The sequence below is a fragment of the Periplaneta americana genome, chromosome 13 (genome assembly GCF_040183065.1).
Source record: "Periplaneta americana isolate PAMFEO1 chromosome 13, P.americana_PAMFEO1_priV1, whole genome shotgun sequence".
Lineage (NCBI taxonomy): Eukaryota > Metazoa > Arthropoda > Insecta > Blattodea > Blattidae > Periplaneta > Periplaneta americana.
This window is the reverse complement of record NC_091129.1, coordinates 116,691,407-116,712,558: the sequence shown is the minus strand read 5'-3', so window position 1 is coordinate 116,712,558 and position 21,152 is coordinate 116,691,407. Positions and strand designations below refer to the sequence as shown.

The following is a 21,152-nucleotide window of genomic DNA, read 5'->3' as shown; positions in this document are numbered from 1 at the left end:
TCCTTAAGCGCTGACAAAGGCAGTTCATCCCAGAACTGTACTAGCCATCTTAGAGGTTTTCCAGCTTCTCCTTAAGCAATGATAAAGGCAGTTCGTCCCAGAACTGTATTTGCCATCCTGGGGGTTTTTTCAGCTCAGTTTCTCCTTAAGTGCTAACAAAGGCAATTCGTCTTCAGAACTTTATACACTATCCTGGGTAGCTACTGTTGCCTCCTCTGTTTGTAGTCGGCTCAACGGTATTTCATCAGTTTATGACCACTCGTCATCTTCAGGGATCTTTCTTCGTATGTGGATGGCTTTCGCATCTGTATCAAATCCTCTTGCTATGACTTGCTCATCTTCCTCATCATACTTCACTTCAAGTGTCCCGGCATTTCTGCCGATGTTCGACATATATTTGCTATAGGTGCTTTCCTTCCTTCTATAGGATCCTGAAATACATCTCCGAACTCGTGAAGCCAGAACAGGCACAAGTGTCTAATTCCTGTATGATGATGATGATGATGATGATGATGATGATGATGATGATGATGATGATGATGATGATGATCTGGCCAGGTTCATCAGCCTACAATACAGAAGTAAATTTAAGGAATATTTAAATAAACAGCTCAAGAGTAATATCACCAGAAAGGTGTTACAATATAATATAATGAAGGGATCGAGAAATCTGGAACATCCATTATCAAGATGATGGCAGCAATTCTTTGAAACCAGAACAGGCACAAGTGCTCGTTTCTCATTCAGACATCTGTTACTCCACAGCAGTGGACTGTTTACTATTTAGGCTACAGTATAAGTTGAATTATGATATAGCTTAGAAAAGAAACTTTCTATTTTCCAAAATATGTTTAACACAATAACTCGAACACTTAAAGGCAAAACATGAAACTATATCATATTAAAATTTCTATAAAGTGCTAGGCATTCCTACATTGTTATAAGAATGTGAAACCTGGACACTAACAAGAAATGATTGCAAACGAATCCAGGCAGCAGAAATAAAGTTTATCCTGATTATGATGATGATCTGGCCAGGTTCATCATGAAATCAAGATAGACCCAACTCTCAAAACGTCAACATGTCCTACATTTAATTTCCAATGAAAATGTTGAATTTGAACCTATTCTACAATTACATTTTCCAGGAAGAGGAGTTCTTGGACAGGTTGAAATAAAATTACATATACACATGAAGCAAGGAATTTGTATTTTGCAATTTGTGATGTGAAAGTGCCCCTATCTTGATGGGTAGCACTTGTATAAGTCACTTAAAAAAAATAAAGTTCTCACAACTTAGACGTCATCTTTACGTGAAGACTTAAATAAGTCCCTACTTATGATAATAGTCTAAGTACTGGAACTGGAAAGGCATCGGTCCATCAAGTCCACATTAAAAATATACACATCATCACCTTCTCGCCGCGCACGATTACCCTCTCTTTCTCTCTCAAGTCTAAAGCTAAAAACTGTTTATAAGGGTAGATTAAACTGATTATGTGATATATCTGTGGTTAGATAAGGTCCTAATATCTTTACAACATCATGGACACTTCTTAAATTCCTAGACAAGATTCTGCCTTCAAGAAAATCATATAAAATACATGAAAACTTTACTTCTGCAGCCAACTGCAACTTTTTAATGAATATCCAATTGCCCAGCATCACACATTACGTAACAAGCAATATACATAAATTAAATGGCACAAATGAAAGTAGACAAATGATTTGTTCTCTAAACATTTTATATTCAAAGGCTGTATTCAGATAAATTATGTTTATTGAATACTTCATCTTAACAATGTTCTTATATCACAGAATTTCTTTAAAGCATTTACGACTTAATTATCATTCTTTCTGTACTTTTACTTTGCTTCAGCTGTAACGAACTAATATTGAATGCCATCTAGTTTCAAAGCTTGGAATAATTATGACTTCATAACATATTTACGTTTTTTGTCACAGGGACTAGTGTTATTAATGTAATTCTTGCTGTTAGAAGTAATTTTCCTAGGTTAGGATAAGTTTACCTTCAGTAGAGTTATGCTGGCTTAAAGAAGCCTAGAGCTTCAGTTAGAGCTTGATAGCCTTTTTATTGTACATTTACGTATTTTATGAAAGCAGATATTATATATCACAACCTACAGCGTCACTTTTTCAGATGTGAATATTTATCTGAAAGAGCAAAGAAAACTTGTACCGGTACTTAAAAAGTTATAAACGTTTAAAGTAAAAATGATGAAACAGATTTTAAATGGCACAAATTTACTCGAAGAGGCAATATTCTGTCTGGTCTTTGACCACAGGTCATAATTTAATTACATTTATATATTATGTAACATGATACACATATATCCTTTAATAAAGAAATACATCCGCTGGGAACATTTAATTTAGGGTATCTATTATTTTGAAAACTTCTGCTAAGTTCAAAGTTGTGAAACACGATTCTGAGATGAAGTATATAAAATTAGTTTAGCCTGATTTATTATACTATGCAATGTCCCAACAATATTATGTGCTCTAATATGCCTTCAAGTTCTTTATTGTAATTATACTGTCCCAGCAAGTACGAATGGAATTTGTGGAACAATAAAATTGTTCTCCCTCGACACACATTGTCAAGTGAGATGTACTACCTGATAATATATTTGTATCAGTGACAACTTCAATCAGAGGTATTGAAAGAAATAATGTCTTATTATTACAAAATCATCAAAATGTGATATTTACATACAAATTTAAGTGAATAATAAAACATAGCCTACATTTGGAGTCAGATTAGGTTTAAATGAACATTAAAATAGGCAATAAAAATAAAATTTAAATTGTGTACTTTTCAAAAATGCAATTATCAGTCCTTAGAGTAGGATATGCTCATTATCATCATAACCATCAACATCATCATCATCATCAGTTCATTATCATTATATTCTTAATTTCTTCTTCATTTAACATTATTACCATTACTATACAAAATATATATATCTATTAAATTTGGCTCATTCCCACTGATATTATAATTCAGAACTACGAGAGGTTCATAAATATTATCACTACTTTAGATAACATAGAAGAAACATAAAAGAATCTAAGAGATAAATACAGACTTCCTAGGAAGAGCTAATAACAATAATAATATTAATGATTACCGGTAACAATAATGATGTTTAATAATAGCCACAATGCTTTTTTTTTACAATAAGTACGACATACATTATGTAAATGTACTGTATACGTATATAGAATGATTGTAAAATTCCTATATTTTTAGGCCAATACTTTTCGAAATCATATGAACAACAAATAATGCTATGTTGTTTTGTGTCATAAAATAATAGTTTAAATCTATTAATGATGATGATAATAAATCCTCACCATAAATCACATTTGGACTCGGCACATTTATTTTTGCACCTCATATTTAATTCTCCACTACGCCTGTTTTTGTCAACATGTGAGGCAATTTTGTGTCCATGGAAACTCAGACAGAATATACAAAAGTAATAACTAATAACTGTATCTCTGTATTTCAGATTTATTTATATCTGAATAGTTTTGATGATCACAGGAACATTCTAATGACTGTTAATTAAAAGAGGGAATATTTTGTAGCCACAGTTACTGAACTGAAATTCTTAAAACGAAAAGTTTCCACAAAAAACATTTATAGAGGAGATTATCTAGCTCAAGATTGGCCAGTAGGTAGCAGCTGGGAAGAAACCTGTTCATATGTGTTTTTGTACGAGGTTCTAAAAAGGCATCCATCTAGTAGAAGAGAAACCCTGATGAAAAAACTAATATGTAAATGAGTTGCTAATACCTTCAGAAAAATGAGTATTATAAACTGAAACTCCAAAGCAATTTCAGAAACTATCCATACTACTATTATCCCTCTGCCTCTATCCAATGTCAAGTGTTTGGCATTTAAATAATGCTCCTTCTCAATTGAATATTGTTCAGGTACACCGCTATACACCACTTCGCTACCACAAGGGCTGTGATGGGGATACACCGAGGTTTGTGACAAGGTTAGAGAGAGTTTATTTAAGTGGCAGGCCGAGGTCTGTGATACATGTCTCTGAGGTCTGTGACACATAGCCACAAGATCTGTGACACCAGGGGCGATTTCTCCGAGCATGCTATGCTTGCTGCGCAAGCCCAATATTTTCGTAGAATGTATATTTCTCAAAATGACGTTAAGTATATTAAAATTTATTCTGATTTTTGGAATACTGTATAGGTGTTTCACCATCCGCAGATTGTATACCACAAGTATCGCAACGCTTGCTCGTTTCTCGGAGCTATAGCAAAGATGTAGAAATAGCGACAATATGATGCGCGCGCAAGTGCCTTCCTCCTTAGCCCGTCCTAGGCGCACATGCTTCTGTTATGTGTTGTTTGAAGCTCTGGTCTGAGAGCTACACCGACTATTTATCGTTACACAGAGCAGTATTGACAGCAGGAATGTACTGTGATTTGCGAGTGCAATGTAATTGTATGAACGGAATGCATGTGTTAGCTGCTGCATGTATTATTAATTCTTAAACATTAATTTGAAGTATTGCAATGAGTTCGGAATTGTGTGTAATTGAAACTTTATTATTAAATCCATTTTCCCGAAGGACTATTCAAGAGAAGACGGACATTATAGTGAACATGTGCTCAATACAACAATATGCATTGGTTGGCAGGGTCGAAAAAACTAAATAAACTGTTTTGTTGGCCATGTTTGTTATATTATATCGAACTTCTACATCGATAAGCGAATATGATCCATGACTCATAATGATTTCATAATTATAAAATAAATTATTTATGTGGGTCTGATTATTTTTATTAATTATGAATTATTATATCCTCCCATCTTCCCCTGTGAATAAAAGAGCAAGCCTAACTTGCGTGACTAGCATTCGCCCCTCTGTGACACATAAGCCACAAGTTCTATGACACATAGCTCCGAGGTTTGTGATGCATAGCCCAAAAATTATCCCAGTGATTTCATATGTACTATAAAGTGTTGTAACCTACCTATAGATTTGTTGCATTTCCTAACGTCATCTCATTTCCTTAAAATGATAAAGTTTAACAAATACAAAGTGTATAAAGCAGAGTTAGGATCTTCACTTATTCTACTGTTCAGTATTTTGATATGACATATGTCAAGCTATAAAATTGTGTCTGTATGACACATATTTTTAGTTGCTCCTTTTGTTATAAAGTTTAAAAAACTCTGTCATTAATATCTGCATTAATTATTCTTCGTTATTCATAATGTTCATTACTTTCATACATTTTGTTTTATAATTTGTTCACTATACTTAGAAATGTTGTGTTACTAAATTTACATATTTAGGTGTAATATTAGACAGTAAGGGAGATTGGAAAGAACAAAATGAAAACGCCATAAATAAAGGAAACGTATGTTTAAATAGATGGCCCAACAAAGATAGTCAAAAATTAATTGAAGCAAAGATACTATACAATATTGAGACCTGGGGAAATTACTTATCATAAATTTAGATAGAATAAGATCCAACTTTGTAAAAAAAATATTTAGGTATTCCGTGGAATGCTTCAAATATAGCAGCTAGAGTGATGGTAGTATGGGTGCTATATTAGTTAGGAAAATAAAATTTTTGGGTTACATTTTGGAGAAAGAGGAAAATGTTATCATAAAAAATGTACAAGATTTCTACAAATGATGGAAACTAAATCTAATTGGATAAAAGAATTAGAAAGTAAGTTAAGCAGATTAGGAATAAATTGGATATAGCAAGAAATTGGTGTAATTAATATAAATTTAATAGGTAAAACCATAGATAGCGAAGCATGAAATGCTTACCGGTAGAAATTTAAACAGTCTACGTCACTAAAAAATCATGAAGTGAAAATGATATGGGGACAGGAAGAATACATAAAAATGAACACCAAGGAAGAACGAATGGGCCTAGCATGATGAAGATTAGGAATTTGGAGACTGACAAATAGAAGATGAAACATAGGAAAAGATACATGCCCATTCTGCAATCAAAAAGAGGATGTGATACACATTTTACTATCTTGCCCAGAAAAATAAAGAACAAGGAAAATATTTATTGAAGAACCTTTACTAAAACTAAATGTAGAAATAGTGTCTACGAAATTATGTAGAACAGTAAACGGAAGAAAATTAAAGATGACAGGAAAATTTTATATATATAATCATGGTATAGGGATATAGTAATAGGAGTTAGTAGTAAACATGTAGTTAAGGTGGATTGCTGGAAAACAGGAATGTAACAGAACCACCATTAATGAATGATGTACAAACTGTATAAAATTTGTTGGCAATAAACAATATACAATATAGTGTTCGCGTAGGCTTCTGCGGCTGGTGTACATGGTGTATGGATAAGCTTCAGGGCTTCTACCACGTTGTCTTGGTATTATTGACTGACGTTTCGACTGCTGTGTTGTGGCCATCTTCAGAGCAGTTGTTGGATGTATATACAATATATTTAGAAATCTGTTGGTTAAGCATAGACGAAATAGAAATTTTTTGCAAAATCGATTCTTTCAACTTACTAAAGTTATTACAATTTTATGTTCATAAATCCTACAGGATATTGAATAATAGAATCCACTACAAAATATGTAATTTTCTTACTTTTCAAGATTTATAGATTCTCTGGCTTGCTTTCTATATGATTGCTCCTGCTACTGCCTCAGAGTAGGTAAGAACAGCTGATTTACCATATATATTCGAATAATCCCTGCACATTTTTTGTAAAAATTGACAGCTGAAAATTGAGGTGCGGGTATTATTTGCTGCAAGGTTGGTACTCTTACCTTGAAGCGATAACGTGTGTAGCTTTAAGAAGTGTGGGATTACCAATTCATTGGATGGAACAGAAGACGATATGCTGTGGCAAGATGGCGACAATACGATTCTGACGTCAACAGCTCTTTTGCCAGTGACGACAAAAGTGAGATGAATGAGGTAAGTTACTTTTCAATGTTTTGCTGTTCTTACTCATGCAAGACGCAAAATTAAACGTTCTTTTCTTTTATTGCAGGTACTGGATTGCATTGCAACATGACCAATATAATAAATACGTAATTTAATAATTTTTTTGGGGGGAGAGAGTTGCTCAAATCTATGACATTCTCTCAAGTACCCTCGGTAGTGTAAAATGAGCAACAATTCTGGCCACTGAAGAAAGAAGCGCAGCAATGCAGAAATCTGAGTGCTCTTTACTGGGAGGCAAGAAGCAAAATGAGTTAAATGATCCCAAAAGCAGCCATTGGAAAACAACAGCAATGTTTCTTTGTAATAAATGTGGGGGGGGGGAGAATTTCAAGCTTATTCGAGTATATACAGTATTAGAACTATGAGCTTTCCATAATCGGCCACACGACCGACCTGTATGTAGCATCTTCAAATCAGTTTTGAAAACGGTACCTGCAATGACAGAAGAGTTTTGCTGTTCTCTTGAGTCACACATGCCCCTTTCAACACAGTGCTTCTACACACATCGTGGTGGCTTTTTACTATGTTGTATTCTCTGTTTTTAAGTGATATTATAGTTTTAACTTCTGTTTTTAACTTTATATACCAAGTGTTCACTTATTATAACATGTTCTATTCGACCTACACGACCTGAAGATGCCAATCAAAATTGGCGAAAACGTTCGTTTTTAAATCTGTTTAAATGTTGTTGTAACATGTTTTATTGTGTTTTATGTTAAGTATTGACTGAATAGAACTCATTTATCAATTAACATTGAACTTAACGGAACCAATATGCCTTTAAAAAAAAAATCTATTAAACAGTTCGGTTTGCAAAATACGGAGTAAAGTAGATACTTTGAATATACATATGTGAGAACAAATCATTTTGGCAATAAATATAACTAACCTGCCTTCTGACATCGGTGTCCATGAGTTCAAAGAGAATGAATTATTCACTACAATAGCCAGGACATGCAAAGAGGAGGATACAAAAGTTGTACAAAAAAGAGCTACCATATGTTTACATGTCCACACAATAAATTAGCAGGACTAGACACTTGTTTTGTACTCACGCATACACTCACAATCACAGTCTCACACGGCTGCTGAGTGCATTCAAAGTGGGGACTCGTTACATTTATACAATGTGCAGTGTAACACAAGATTATGTACAAAATTTCATAGGAATTGAAAAGATAACATCAAGACACTGTACTGCATTACCCCAAATCTCGCTCACACCCAACAGCCTCACACACAGAGTAAGCACAGAGACTTTTAAGTAATGAATCACGGGAGTGTTCACCGCAGAGTGATAAGCAGACGGTGCTACTACAACAGGCCAACTATCGGTATCTGAAGGTGCTCTGTTCCTAAGTGAACTATGTGTTGTAACATATTGTCTCGAGGCTCGTGGTGAGATGCAATCAGGGCATCCAGAATTGTACAAATTTTGTCCTTAATCCTATTCTCTTTAAGACAAAATTAAAAAAAAAAAAAAAAGTTAGCACAAATTTAACACAACATTAATAAATAAATATGACGAGCTGGCATTTCTATAGTTAAAAATTGCGCTTCCATCTTAGCGACTATCAACATGTCACATTTCGAAATCAGGTGCGCCAACTTCGTCAAACTTACATGACAGTTTAAAATGAATAATGTGCTGCAACACATCATCATAGATTGGCTTAGCTCGGTGTGACTCCAAGTTACATGACATGTTACGTTTGATGAGACTAGAATACTAGAATTTCTCCATTTAGATTCGTATGTAAATTTTGGAACAGTTGATTGCAAGATTGGTAACATTATTTGTCCCTTTCATTACAGTATGCTAGCACATAAATTCCTCCGTAAATACCTTAATTTTGTTAAATTCAGCAAGCAACTATTCCTCGAGTAACCTGCATAGACAAACAACATAGCTATAAGTGTGTGAAGGTCACTTATACAGAAATGACCTGTTCCACAATTATTTATTATCTTTGTTCAGCACCTCCCGAACAGCATCTCTGCTAAAAAAAAAACCTGCTACTGATACATCTCAACCCATTCACAGCCTTGTGCAATTTAAATGTGACAATTCTAAAATCTCTTGGTTATATTACGTTTATGGTCGTATCACAAAAGATAATACCTTCTAACTATGGAATGCTCCTTCTATTTGAGCTCCCAATGATTATGTACCATCGTTCATAGCTGAATTTAACTTCTTTTTCTCGAAAATCAGAGACCAATTAATTCTCTTCTCTTTCCCTTTCTCTAGTGCTATTTCTTCCCCTTCTCTTGTTCCTTTGTATTCATCGTCTTCTGTTAAAGAAATGTCCCAAGAAATTACACATTTGGGCGAATCTTCGAGCCCGCTACGCACCACATAGGAGAAAGAAACCTATTTAAATAATTTAAACCCAGCTAACCCACCCCAATTACCTTCATTTTTTACATACCTGGCCGATAATTATCTCACACATTTTTACACGAATTCACATAACCTAGTGAAACCACCATTATGTTGCACTAAGTGGAAAAGCACTACTTTTTTCGGTCCACAATAAATCTATATGTGTATCTATCTACTAAAAAGGGTACATGCAAGGCATATCAAAAGCCTGAACAAACCGAACCTAATGTCACTGATTCTCAACCTTACAAATACTCGTTCAATTTATTTTTTCAGATATATGCATAATCTGTAAAATTACATCATCTCACAGTTTCATTTCACATGCAATACCAGTACAAATCTGACATTAGTCCCATGTGGTGCATAGTGAGATCGAAGATTCAATCAAATTTGTTTAAAAGAATGCAAGAGCATGTTAAAAAATAATATTGGTATCAATGTTTCAATGTCAGAAGACAAAAGATCTTTCCTCTTTAAAGAATGATTATGAAAATATGTTGTATGAATGAAATATTATAATCAAAATTACAAGAATATTCTAAAACAACAATAATGAATTAAAGATTACAGATCGTAGTTGTGAAAACACAATAAGACAATATTTAAGATAAAGTCACCAGTAAGAACTGTGAGCATACTAAGGAACAAAAAAAGAGAAGAGGTTAAAGCTTATCATGTGCCATAACCAGAATGTAACCATCCCACCCGCCATACCGGTAGCCCTAAACATTGATATCAATCACATTCGTTCGATATCAAAAACCCAAGCAATAACGTCCTCTTACACAACAAATATGTATTCGGTTCCAGGATAATGAAAGTCTCATTTCGGAAATGGCATGGTGCAAACTTGGTGTGAATGGGTTAGTACAAGTATTGCAGATTTGCATTGAGTTCCCACATGTGTGGTAACATTTCTGTAAAGTTAAAGAAAGTTACGATAGTATAAACCTGATTGAATGCCCTTAAATAGTAAAAACCAATCATATTACTTTTCACCTCACTAGCACAAGAGCAGGACTGCAGGACAATGGCCAATGTGGCACAGACAAAGTTCTACATAACGTAAAATAAATGTTTCAACAACATACTGTATGTTAGGGTTAAATTCAGCAGATATAAAGAATTTGTCTGTAATTTTTATAACAAAATAATCAGGATTGATTAAATACATATAAGAACAATTAATATTGTGTTCAGGCTTACACATTCAGTTTTAAAAGACAAATGTTATGAGTGCTTTACCGTTACTGACAACTAACACAAACTCTTGATTGTCTATCAGGCAACTGGTATGGAATCAAGTGTTTACCACAATTTTACTACTTAAGAAATTTTCATCAGAGCAAGTTGAATCCAAGTACCGTACTTTGTGTCAGAATTAAACATGCTTATGTTAGAATTTACTAAAACCTTTCTCTTATTAAAAAGAAGGAATTGTGAAACTTAGTTCTGATCACATTTCTATTTCAAAAGTAAAACTCCTTTATATTGTAACATAATTACTGATATTATTATATATTAACTGAAATGGAATTTAAAAAAATCACAATACCAATACTTTTTGGATGTATTTAGACTAATATTCTTTCATTTCAATAACAAAACCCATTTTCAGGCATTTGTTACATTAATAAGTACAACTGAACGTCTTGCTTTCATTAAGATAAATACCTAATGAAGATGGTCATGTAACTTACGTATTTTAATCCTTAAGTAAAGTAAAATCAACCCCATGGCAGGCCAAATCGGCCCAGAATGTGGTGAGAGGTTAAGGCTCCCACCTTTACAGACAACTGGCATTTAATGGCAGTAGGGATGTCAATCCTACGTACCTGCTGCCTTTACTCCAAAGGGAATGCCCCTGATACTCATTTGTTAGGGGCTGAGTAGACCCCAGGGCTATAGTGCAGCTGGAAGGATTAGATCAATGGAAAAACCCATGACCCCATTGGAAATCGTTACGCCATTTTAATCCTTAAGAATTATATCTAAAAAACATGGATTATTTTAATTGATGTTAAATGTTATGTTTTATTTAACACGCTTGCAAATGCAGAAGTTATATCAGCGTCGCCGGATGTGCCGGAATTTTGTCCCGCAGGAGTTCTTTTACATGCCAGTAAATCTACTGACATGAGCCTGTCGCATTTAAGCACACTTAAATGCCATCGACCTGACCCGGGATCGAACCCGCAGCCTTGGGCATAGAAGGCCAGCGCTATACTAACTCGCCAACCAGATCGACATTTTAATTGATATTTGGTTGAAATTAATAGAATGTACTTCATTGCTAATTCATAGTTTAAATTAAAAACAACTGGTATGTTGGGAAATATTAGAGATCCAACAAAAAGGTTGGTTTGACAAGCAATAGAACAAAAAACATGAGAAAATGAAAGAATATTTTCCATTAACTACATGAATGTGAGGTTAGTGATTACTATTGGTGAGCTCACAGGAAATATTTCTCAATGAAAATTAGCTCATGAGATTATGATCATAATCATATTTTGACTTTCGTTTCTTGGTTCATCTGTGTGACAAAACTTGATATTCTGTACACTCATATAGGCATCTATAATTTTTATTTCTGAAATTTTTAGTTTCTTCAGTAGGCTCAACTCTGACCATCTCGATGACAAGGGCCAATGTCCTGTTGTCTGTCCTTACATGCATTACAATTTTGATCAGAAGCACTTTCACCGCGACATCTCATAATGAGTGAAGTCTGTGTACGCTAGTTCACAACAACGTGTCCACCAGTGTAAAATAACAAAAAAGGCTCTTTGATATAGTACTGTTACATAAGTCACTTTTTGTTCACTGGAGCTGCATTGTGACCCAGACGACGGTCCTTGGATGTACAAGTCCGCCAATCTCGCAGTTCACCGTTCGTGTCTCTCCATTGACTACAAACAGGGCTTCGTTGGCTGGAGTCACCATGTAGTGGCCGAATACTCCAGAAGCTGCAATTGGTCTGTTGGGAGCATCCCACTGTGCAAGAGAGGGGTGCATGGCCTTCCCCACTCCAGTAATCATCTCTACTTTACCTGAAGCAACAATATTGTACAACAAAAATACAATCTAGCATTTGTCTTTTATGACTGAGTGGAAACCATAAAAAACTTCAGTCAGATTGGTCGGCCACGGGGTTTAAAACCGGGACCTTCCGAATGCAAGTCTCAGATGCTATCACCTGAGCCAACTCACTTGGTGCTAACTCATTATTACTCGTATGTTAAAAAAAAAAATGATGGAATAATTGAGACAGAGAAATTAAAAACTCCCTAATTCCAATAAACCAAATTTTACAGGAGAGAGAAAAAACTTATCATCTGTCTTACTAACTTTAAATATTATACATTCACCTATTAATATTGTGTAAAATTACATTTGCTATTAATTAAATACTCCAAAACCTAAATTTTTACATTATTTTATGCTATAATTTGAAATAAACACTGCTGGAGTTAGTAGTTCTCTGACTTCCACAGTGTACGAATTAAGAAATGTGAATAAATATGAGTCATGTGAAGGAAAAAGATAAGTATATCATAATTCCCCTATGAAACATTAGAATGTACGAGAAAATGGAAGTTTATTATTACGATTAACATTGCTACATTTTCTTAAATTTCAAATATATGAGACAGAAAATCACAAATTACTATAAAGCACATCAAAATACACAAATAAAACCACAAACAATATTAAAATGTTAACACAGTCTGATTCATGTTACAGATTCTGTTTTTTCTCTCACTCTCATGTTCTTCCTGTGCATCTAGATTCTAGATTATTACTATCCGCAAACAAAGTTTGGTAATACATCCTACTTTCCTCAGAAGTAAACTGCATTAAATATTTTAAGTGCTTTTGCTTTCTTCTTTCAATGGCAATGCTGAATTGTACTTTTGCTGACTGGAGAATTATGCATCTGTACTGTGTTTCTGGAAGTTAAATCGATTCCATATTATGCCTTTCATAATCTTACTTACATGGATTTCATAGATTTTTGTGAGATTTTGAATACGGTATCACTTTACTCAGTTGGTTGAGCGATAGTGTAGCCACCTACTGGGAAATTAAGCTTGGAATGCAAAAACTCTCTTATTCCATGGAGTAAGTGGAGTTCTGACTTCCACGAGTTTTAAAACAGCCCCCAGAATGCAAATGAATGTCGAAATTAGTGTATTCTTGCCTTCCACGCATACAGGATAAACTAAAAAGCAACATCCAGCCCATAACTCAATTTTGTCAAAAATTGGAGTTAGTGGGTTTTTGATCTCCCTGTCTCAATTATTCTAAATTTCACAACCACACACCATACACATAATGTAATATATTGCACAAGAATATTTTACTGCTGCTAATAATGGACAGTAAATATTACCAGTTTGCAGATACATAACAAAAATAATGTTTATTATGGATTTATCATAGTATACCTTGAAAACTGTAAGACACACATAGAACTAAACAGAGTTACATGGGTCTTATATTCCTCACATATTATGACTTACAATAAAAACATTACATCCGAAATCAGTCATGTCCAGCACATAACTAAGTATATACTTTTAGGTAGACCTCACTCTAACGAATTCAGTAGTGCTAATATCTTGAAATTGAAAATTTTGGACTTATCATACATTATCTCTGAGGTACAGAAATGAGAATGCAGTCAACTCTGGATATCGTGAACCTCTCCGGACTTGCATATTTCGTTCATTATATCTGAGGTTCACTAAATCCTAAGTGTCTCTCTTCCCTAACCTTAAATGATAGAACTGTGAACAAGAAAATAAAATAGTTCATTTTTGTGGAATATATTACACTTTATAGGCCTGCTGTTACTCACAGATTTACTTCGACTGAGAGAATGGGAACAAATAGTGAAAAGTCTTGAAGTGTGGTTCGGTATACATAAACAAAGTTTGTAATAAAGGTGCAATGAATTTTCGACATGTGTACAGGAGAGATGCTCCCTTTAAGGCTACCACTAAGCACAGGTATAGCACATATTTAGAAATAAGCATATTCATAATGCTAAGAATACCTGAGCCGAAATTTCATTTGAGAGAGCACAGTTCATCATGTTGAAGAGTCATTCCAATGAAGTACCTACACATACGTCCATTAGGAGAAGTTATAAATGAACTCTAATAATCTTTAATCACACAGTATTTAAAAGAATAAAAAAGTATTTAATTCAAAGTTATCGGTAAATACTTTTAATTATAAGCTCACCTTATTATCATTATTTCTCTATAAGTATTGCTGTTACAAAGTATAAATAAAAGTTTGTAATTATGTTGATTCTCTTCATTTAATAGCCAGTGGCGGATTTACAAGGCACCAAAGAATTTTCGTCCCCTTCTTCTTTAACATGAATCCCCAACTTTCATGCTCGATGAAAGTTGAAATAAGATTACACTTAATCCGGCTTATGAGCCCTTCTCTCCTATTACAGCCCTCTTGTAGTGAGTTGAGGTGATTGTCAGTCATGTTTGCGCACAAAAAAATATGTTTACTCTTCTCAGCCATAAAGAGGCACGTTCCACTGAGCATACAGATGCTACAGTACAAAAAAACATTCAAAGAGTAGTGTCAACATTCGGGTAAATTTGCTGTATGAATGTTATCAATATTACTTATAAGTAAAATTTTTCCGCGAATTACAGTTACTTTAAAATTATTTGAAAATTCCCACCTTTCTATTTTATTTTTGTAAATGTTTAGAATTTTAGGCAATTTAATAGGTAGGCCTACAGCTTTTCGTTTAACTAGTCATGTAATGCAACAAATGAACAATATCTGCACTGAAAACAACCCATCATAAACCATTATAAAATCTCACTCAAAGCACATATCATAACCAAAAACTGTAAGAAGTGGGTATCTGGCCAACCAGTTTAAAAATGACCCACTTTTAATTTGTCAGAAAAAGAAAAAACAGAAGTTTCCATAATTGACTACTGGAATACTTCCTACAATGCAAGATTTCGTGTTAATTCAACATAATAAGATTCGAATAACAGTGGCCTTCTATCTTAAAGAGGCAAACTTGTTATTTAAAAGTAAGCCGACCCTGAAAATTCGCCAATATAGGCAGCTGCCTTCTTCGCTTATGGTAAATTCATTCCTGCTAATGGCTGAACTGTCAAGTGATCGAAATAACTAGAAATCAATCAACCACTTGAACTTCAAGTTATTTATGTACAGTACGACTAATTTAATAAAGTTACTATTAAATAAATATTAACAAATTCACTATTTTCAGTGAAATACAGACTGTGAGAGAAATATGTAAGTTTCTTTTTAGTAACAGATAAAAATTCGCGATTCTCTGTATTATGAAACATGTTCTCTTAGAATACAGAAAAGTCAATAAAACATGAGTATAAGTCTAGAAATTCTATACTTTGTGTTAGGTAGAAAAACTAAAATTATCACACGGAGTTAGTGTGCACTCGAAGTTGCTTGCTTGACGGTTGTCAGCCCACTTTGAGGTCTGTGGATATAGAGGGAAAAATTGGATCGGTGTCGGTTAGAGTTCCCGAGTAGCTCAGTGGTAGAGCGTTGGTACGTTAAACCAAAGGTCCCGGGTTCGATACCCGGCTCCGGAACAATTTTTCCCTCGAAATTATTCAAATCAACTTTACAGGGAGTTGTACCTGAAATCTTGATTTGCATAATACACGTTACTGTTCGTTAACAGAAAACCACAATTTAAGTCACACGGAGTTAGTGTGCACTCGAAGTTGGTTGCTTGACGGTTGTCAGCCCACTTTGAGGTCTGTGGATATAGAGGGAAAAATTGGATCGGTGTCGGTTAGAGTTCCCGAGTAGCTCAGTGGTAGAGCGTTGGTACGTTAAACCAAAGGTCCCGGGTTCGATACCCGGCTCCGGAACAATTTTTCCCTCGAAATTATTAAAATTATCTCTATTACAGGCCACTGAGACACACAGGGTAGCTGGCAGTTAAGGCTCCCACCTTTAAGAACATTCAGCATAGTTTGGTAGGGATGTCAGTCCTATGTACCTGCCACATTCACCCCAACCCTAGCACTCAATTCTATTGGCAATTGGAATGAACGTAGGTCCATAGTGCCGCCGGAAAGATCAGATCAATATAGAAAATCCATTAGACCTCGAGAATCGAACCCATGACCTTCCGGTTTGCAGTGAAATGTCTTAACTGCAATGCTATGGCAGTAGCGTAGATAATTAAGTACTTACTGTTAAAGAAACATTTTTAATAGTTCCGAAGATACATAACTTCTTGTATGGGATAAAAAAAAAAACTAAAGTTGCGTGAAAATACAATCATAGTTCAGTGTTTTTTAAAAACCCCTGTGCACCAGAGCTTTAAAACTGGCGTTGCAACAGCTGACAAGGCCATTAATGTGCATTAAATTGTATATAATGTACTTTTCACATATCAAAGTGTATTTTAAGAAGAGACAGAAATCCATCGCAGCTTATAGCAAGACAAGTAATGTTTCTTACCCCATGCACGGTGTGTGCGCATTTCAACTTATATATATATATATATATATATATATATATATATATCAAAGTGTATTTTAAAGGAAAACAAAATTGAAAATTTATGATTTTTCACTACATTTTACTATCCTTTCCCCAGAAAGGTACAAAATTCGGTAAAATATTATTATTATTATTATTATTATTATTATTATTATTATTATTATTAAAAAATTATTCTTAGTATTATTTGTTGCTTTCATGGTGATCAGCATGCTATCAGGTTTTTGGGAATTTGCACTGTGTTATAGATGTAAAGACAACTTACATGCCAGAAATCAGCTTCAACATTAGGAAAACTGAGCCTGTTGAATCCGTTTCCAAGACTGGATTTTCCTGATGGCATAGCTCCAAAACATTGAATTTCTTTACATCAGTACTACACCAAAATAATTTCAAATTTTAACTGTGCTGATAAACGCTCAGAATGGATACCAGTTGTTTTATGAAGGAAATTAGTGCAATATCGCTGTACATCGTTAACTTCAAAAGCATATGAAATGGAGAAAAACATCTACACTAATCCAACAGAGTTCCTGTTACAATGGTACATCTTGAATTGTGTCACGTTTATACTAAAAAGTTTTATTTCAACTGCAGAGACTGAACACAATAGATGAGTTAATATTATGATCTACAACAGAAGCCAAACTACTGTGAGAAGACCCCTAAAAAGTCGAATCTGTTTCGTTTGATAAGAAATCATGACTTGACTTTCTGAATTACAATACAGTACAGTAAAAAATACACAAAATCATATATAGGCCTACCTGTCACCAGATTGAGGAACAAGATGTCTTCCTTGTCTGTTGCACTGGCATATAAATCATACCCGTGGGTTGTCTGTGAAGGGTAGAATGTGATGTCACTGATGTTGAGCGTTGTTTTCACATCGAAAGAGAACTTGAGACCACTTTCTGTCAAACAGAAAACAAAATCTATGTAAAGTTTATTTATGTATTGGTCCTACGGAATTTTGTTATGGTAATTATTTATTAATGATAGCCACAAAGATAAAAGACCAAAGGAGAAAGAATTGATCCAGTTCTGTGGATTGAGCCTCAACATAGCTCAGTAGTACAGCACCCAGTGCGTAGAAATGGGAGTCCTGTGTTCGATTCTTGGCACTGGAGCGAATTTTTCTCTGTCATTAATTAACAAAGAAAACAAAATGTTGACGTGATAGATGTTAACAGTAAGTATTTATAAACAGTATTACTAAACCAACTGCCCCTTAGGAATTTCAGACACTTTTAAGTACTCCTGTAGCTTTCAGCAAAATAAGACTAAAGTACAGGGAAATGGAGGGGACCAATATAAAAATTCGCTAAACTGAAAAATTCGTTAATCTGGCGTTCGTTATAACCAGGGAAAGGATTTATATGTAAATACATATTTACTTATAAAGCTAATATAATTTATATTTTGCATTATCTTTATGTTTCACAATGTGTAGGGTTGAAAAATCCTACTTTTATTTTCCATATTTTTCCATATTTTAGAGTTTAGTACATATTTTCGTTAATTTCCATATATTTTCCATATTTCATATAAAACAGTCCATATTATATTAGGTTTAACAATAAAACAAAACAAAATTCCATTAACTTTTAAAAATACATTTCAACAATAGAGATTTAAACACATGTTCAGTAATCCCTTTAACATCAGAGTTATTTGAAAATTAGCAGTCCTATCAACAATGGGAAAGTAAGTTACAAAACTGTATTAATTTAATTTAAAATTTTTAACAGACTTCAGTTGTGCAGCTCAACAGTTAAATGCCAGTCAGAGTACACATAGGTTCAGTTTTGTAAATCATACTATAAAGACGGTAAATATGCCAAAAGTACGTCATTCAGTCAATTTAAAATCAAAACTAACAAGTTACATTTCAGAATTTAAAGAAGATGGTTTATCAACTGACAATAAAATATTATTTTGTAATTTGTGTCAGTGTGCAGTATCATCTACACAAAAGTTCCTGGTGCAACAACACATTACAACTAGTAAACATCAGGCCAACAAACAACTAAATTCCAAGCAGAGACAATTGTTTTTAACACAACCAACAACATCGAATGTAAGATCTGAGTTTAACATCGACCTGTGCCGTTCTCTCATCTCTGCTGATATTCCTCTCTACAAACTAAAGAATAAGGTCTTCAGGGAATTCCTTGAAAAATATACTCAACATACAATCCCGGATGAGTCAACACTTAGGAAGACGTATGCTCCATCCATCTACGATGAGACAATACAGAAGATAAGAGATGAAATTAAAGATAGTTCAATTTGGGTTTCCATTGATGAGACTCCCGACAAAGAAGGTAGACTTGTTGGTAATGTAGTTATCGGTTTGTTAAGTGAACAATATTCTGAACGAATTCTTTTACATTGTGATGTTCTAGAAAAGTGCAATAACAAAACTATAGTTAAACTGTTCAACGAAACTATGGGTATCCTGTGGCCAAAGGGTATTATGTACGATAATGTGTTATTCTTTATTAGCGATGCTGCCCCTTATATGGTCAAAGCTGGACAAGCATTATCTGTTGTATATCCTAAATTGACTCATTTTACTTGTGTGGCGCATGCATTTCATCGTGTGGCAGAAGTGGTCAGAGACAATTTCCCTAAAGTAGATTTGTTGATTTCATCAGTGAAAAAAGTATTTCTCAAAGCTCCCAGTAGAGTTAACGTGTTGAAAGAAATGTACCCTGAAATTCCATTGCCACCAAAGCCAATTTTAACTAGATGGGGTACATGGCTAGAAGCAGTTGAATATTATGCCGAACATATAGACTCTATTAACAATGTTCTCCTTGCATTGGACTCTGAAGATGCAGTCTCAATTGATACTGCGAAAACAGTTACCTGTGACATAAGTGTGAAGAATGACTTAGCTCACATTCAGCATACATTTTCATGCATCATAAAAACGCTCAAAAGTCTCCAAAATAGGCACCTTTCACTATCTGAAAGTTTTGAAATTATAAATAGTACTGTGGAACAACTGAATCGTGGTAGAGGTAAAGTTGCAGATGCAGTAAGAGCTAAGGTGGACACTGTACTTTCAAAAAACCCTGGATATGAAGAACTACAAAAGGTTGTTGCTGTGATGAGTGGTGAATCAACAGTGAAGATTAACTTGGACTTATCCGCAGCAGACATTGTGAAATTGAATTATGTACCAGTTACTTCTTGTGACGTCGAACGCTCTTTTAGTCAGTATAAATCTATCCTCAGAGACAATAGAAGAAGATTCACTTTTCAGCACTTGAAAGAAATGTTTGTAACCTATTGTTATGGTAACAGACAATAAAAATTGTGTTTTGTTGAAACTACATTGGAAGATAAGGTACGTCCATTATATTTTTTGTTTAGTTTGATTAAAATGTACCAATATTTAACGTACATAGTCATTTTTTTATAATTTTAAGTCCATATTTAATTCCATATTTTGGTAAAAATCCATATTTAATTCCATATTTTGGTAAAAATAACTACATATATATTTACATATTTCATATATTTTTAGTCCATATAAATCCGTTCCCTGGTTATAACATTTTATTGTATAACATTGTCAAACAAGCGAATTTACTTCTTTTATTTATTTTTTTAGTGGGTTATTTTATGACGCTGTATCAACATCTCAGTTATTTAGCATCTGAATGAAATGAAGGTGATAATGCCGGTGAAATGAGTCTGGGATCCAGAACCAATACTGTTATTGCAAGTTATATTGAACCTTCTGAGCGGGGTCAGAGGGGCAGAGGGAAGGAAGCGCATAACACGGGTGGAGCCAACTGAGTTGTTTGCGCATGCTCCGCAGCATAATCTCTTGTCAAGAAACATAGCACTATTTCCTTCACTGTGTACCAGTAGTGTTACCATGGAGCAGCAACCACAGGGTAGTAATTATGGTGAAATCACACCACCGGGGAGAAAAAGTAACGCTGTTATCCACAGCGGAGAAAGAGAAATTATCGCAAATATAATAAAATTAAGCGTTGCAAGGAGAAAAAATTAAACAAATATTTACTGGAACCTCTTGCTAAGGAATATGAGAGAGCGGCTAAATATTCCGGCAAAAGTATTAGTTCTGTGAAGAGAATTGAAAATAATATTGAATTACAACCGAATGAACCTCACTACTACTCCGGGAAAGAATAGGTATGTAATGTTTAGAAA

The 21,152-nt window shown here is 34.2% G+C and overlaps 1 protein-coding gene across 3 annotated transcripts in view; it reads right to left on the bottom strand.

The window, feature by feature from the left end:
- Nucleotides 1-1,189: 1,189 nt before the first annotated feature.
- LOC138712306 (follistatin-related protein 5-like) overlaps nucleotides 1,190-21,152 on the bottom strand; it is a 218,015-nt gene continuing 198,052 nt past the window's right edge. For all 3 annotated transcript variants that reach the window (XM_069843933.1, XM_069843935.1, XM_069843934.1), the window contains exons 13-14: nucleotides 17,726-17,872; nucleotides 1,190-12,454 (exon numbers count right to left, since the gene is read on the bottom strand). In XM_069843933.1, the coding sequence (XP_069700034.1) occupies nucleotides 12,225-12,454; nucleotides 17,726-17,872 (377 nt within the window). In that variant the 3' untranslated portion in view covers nucleotides 1,190-12,224. The remainder of the gene's footprint in view (nucleotides 12,455-17,725; nucleotides 17,873-21,152) is intronic.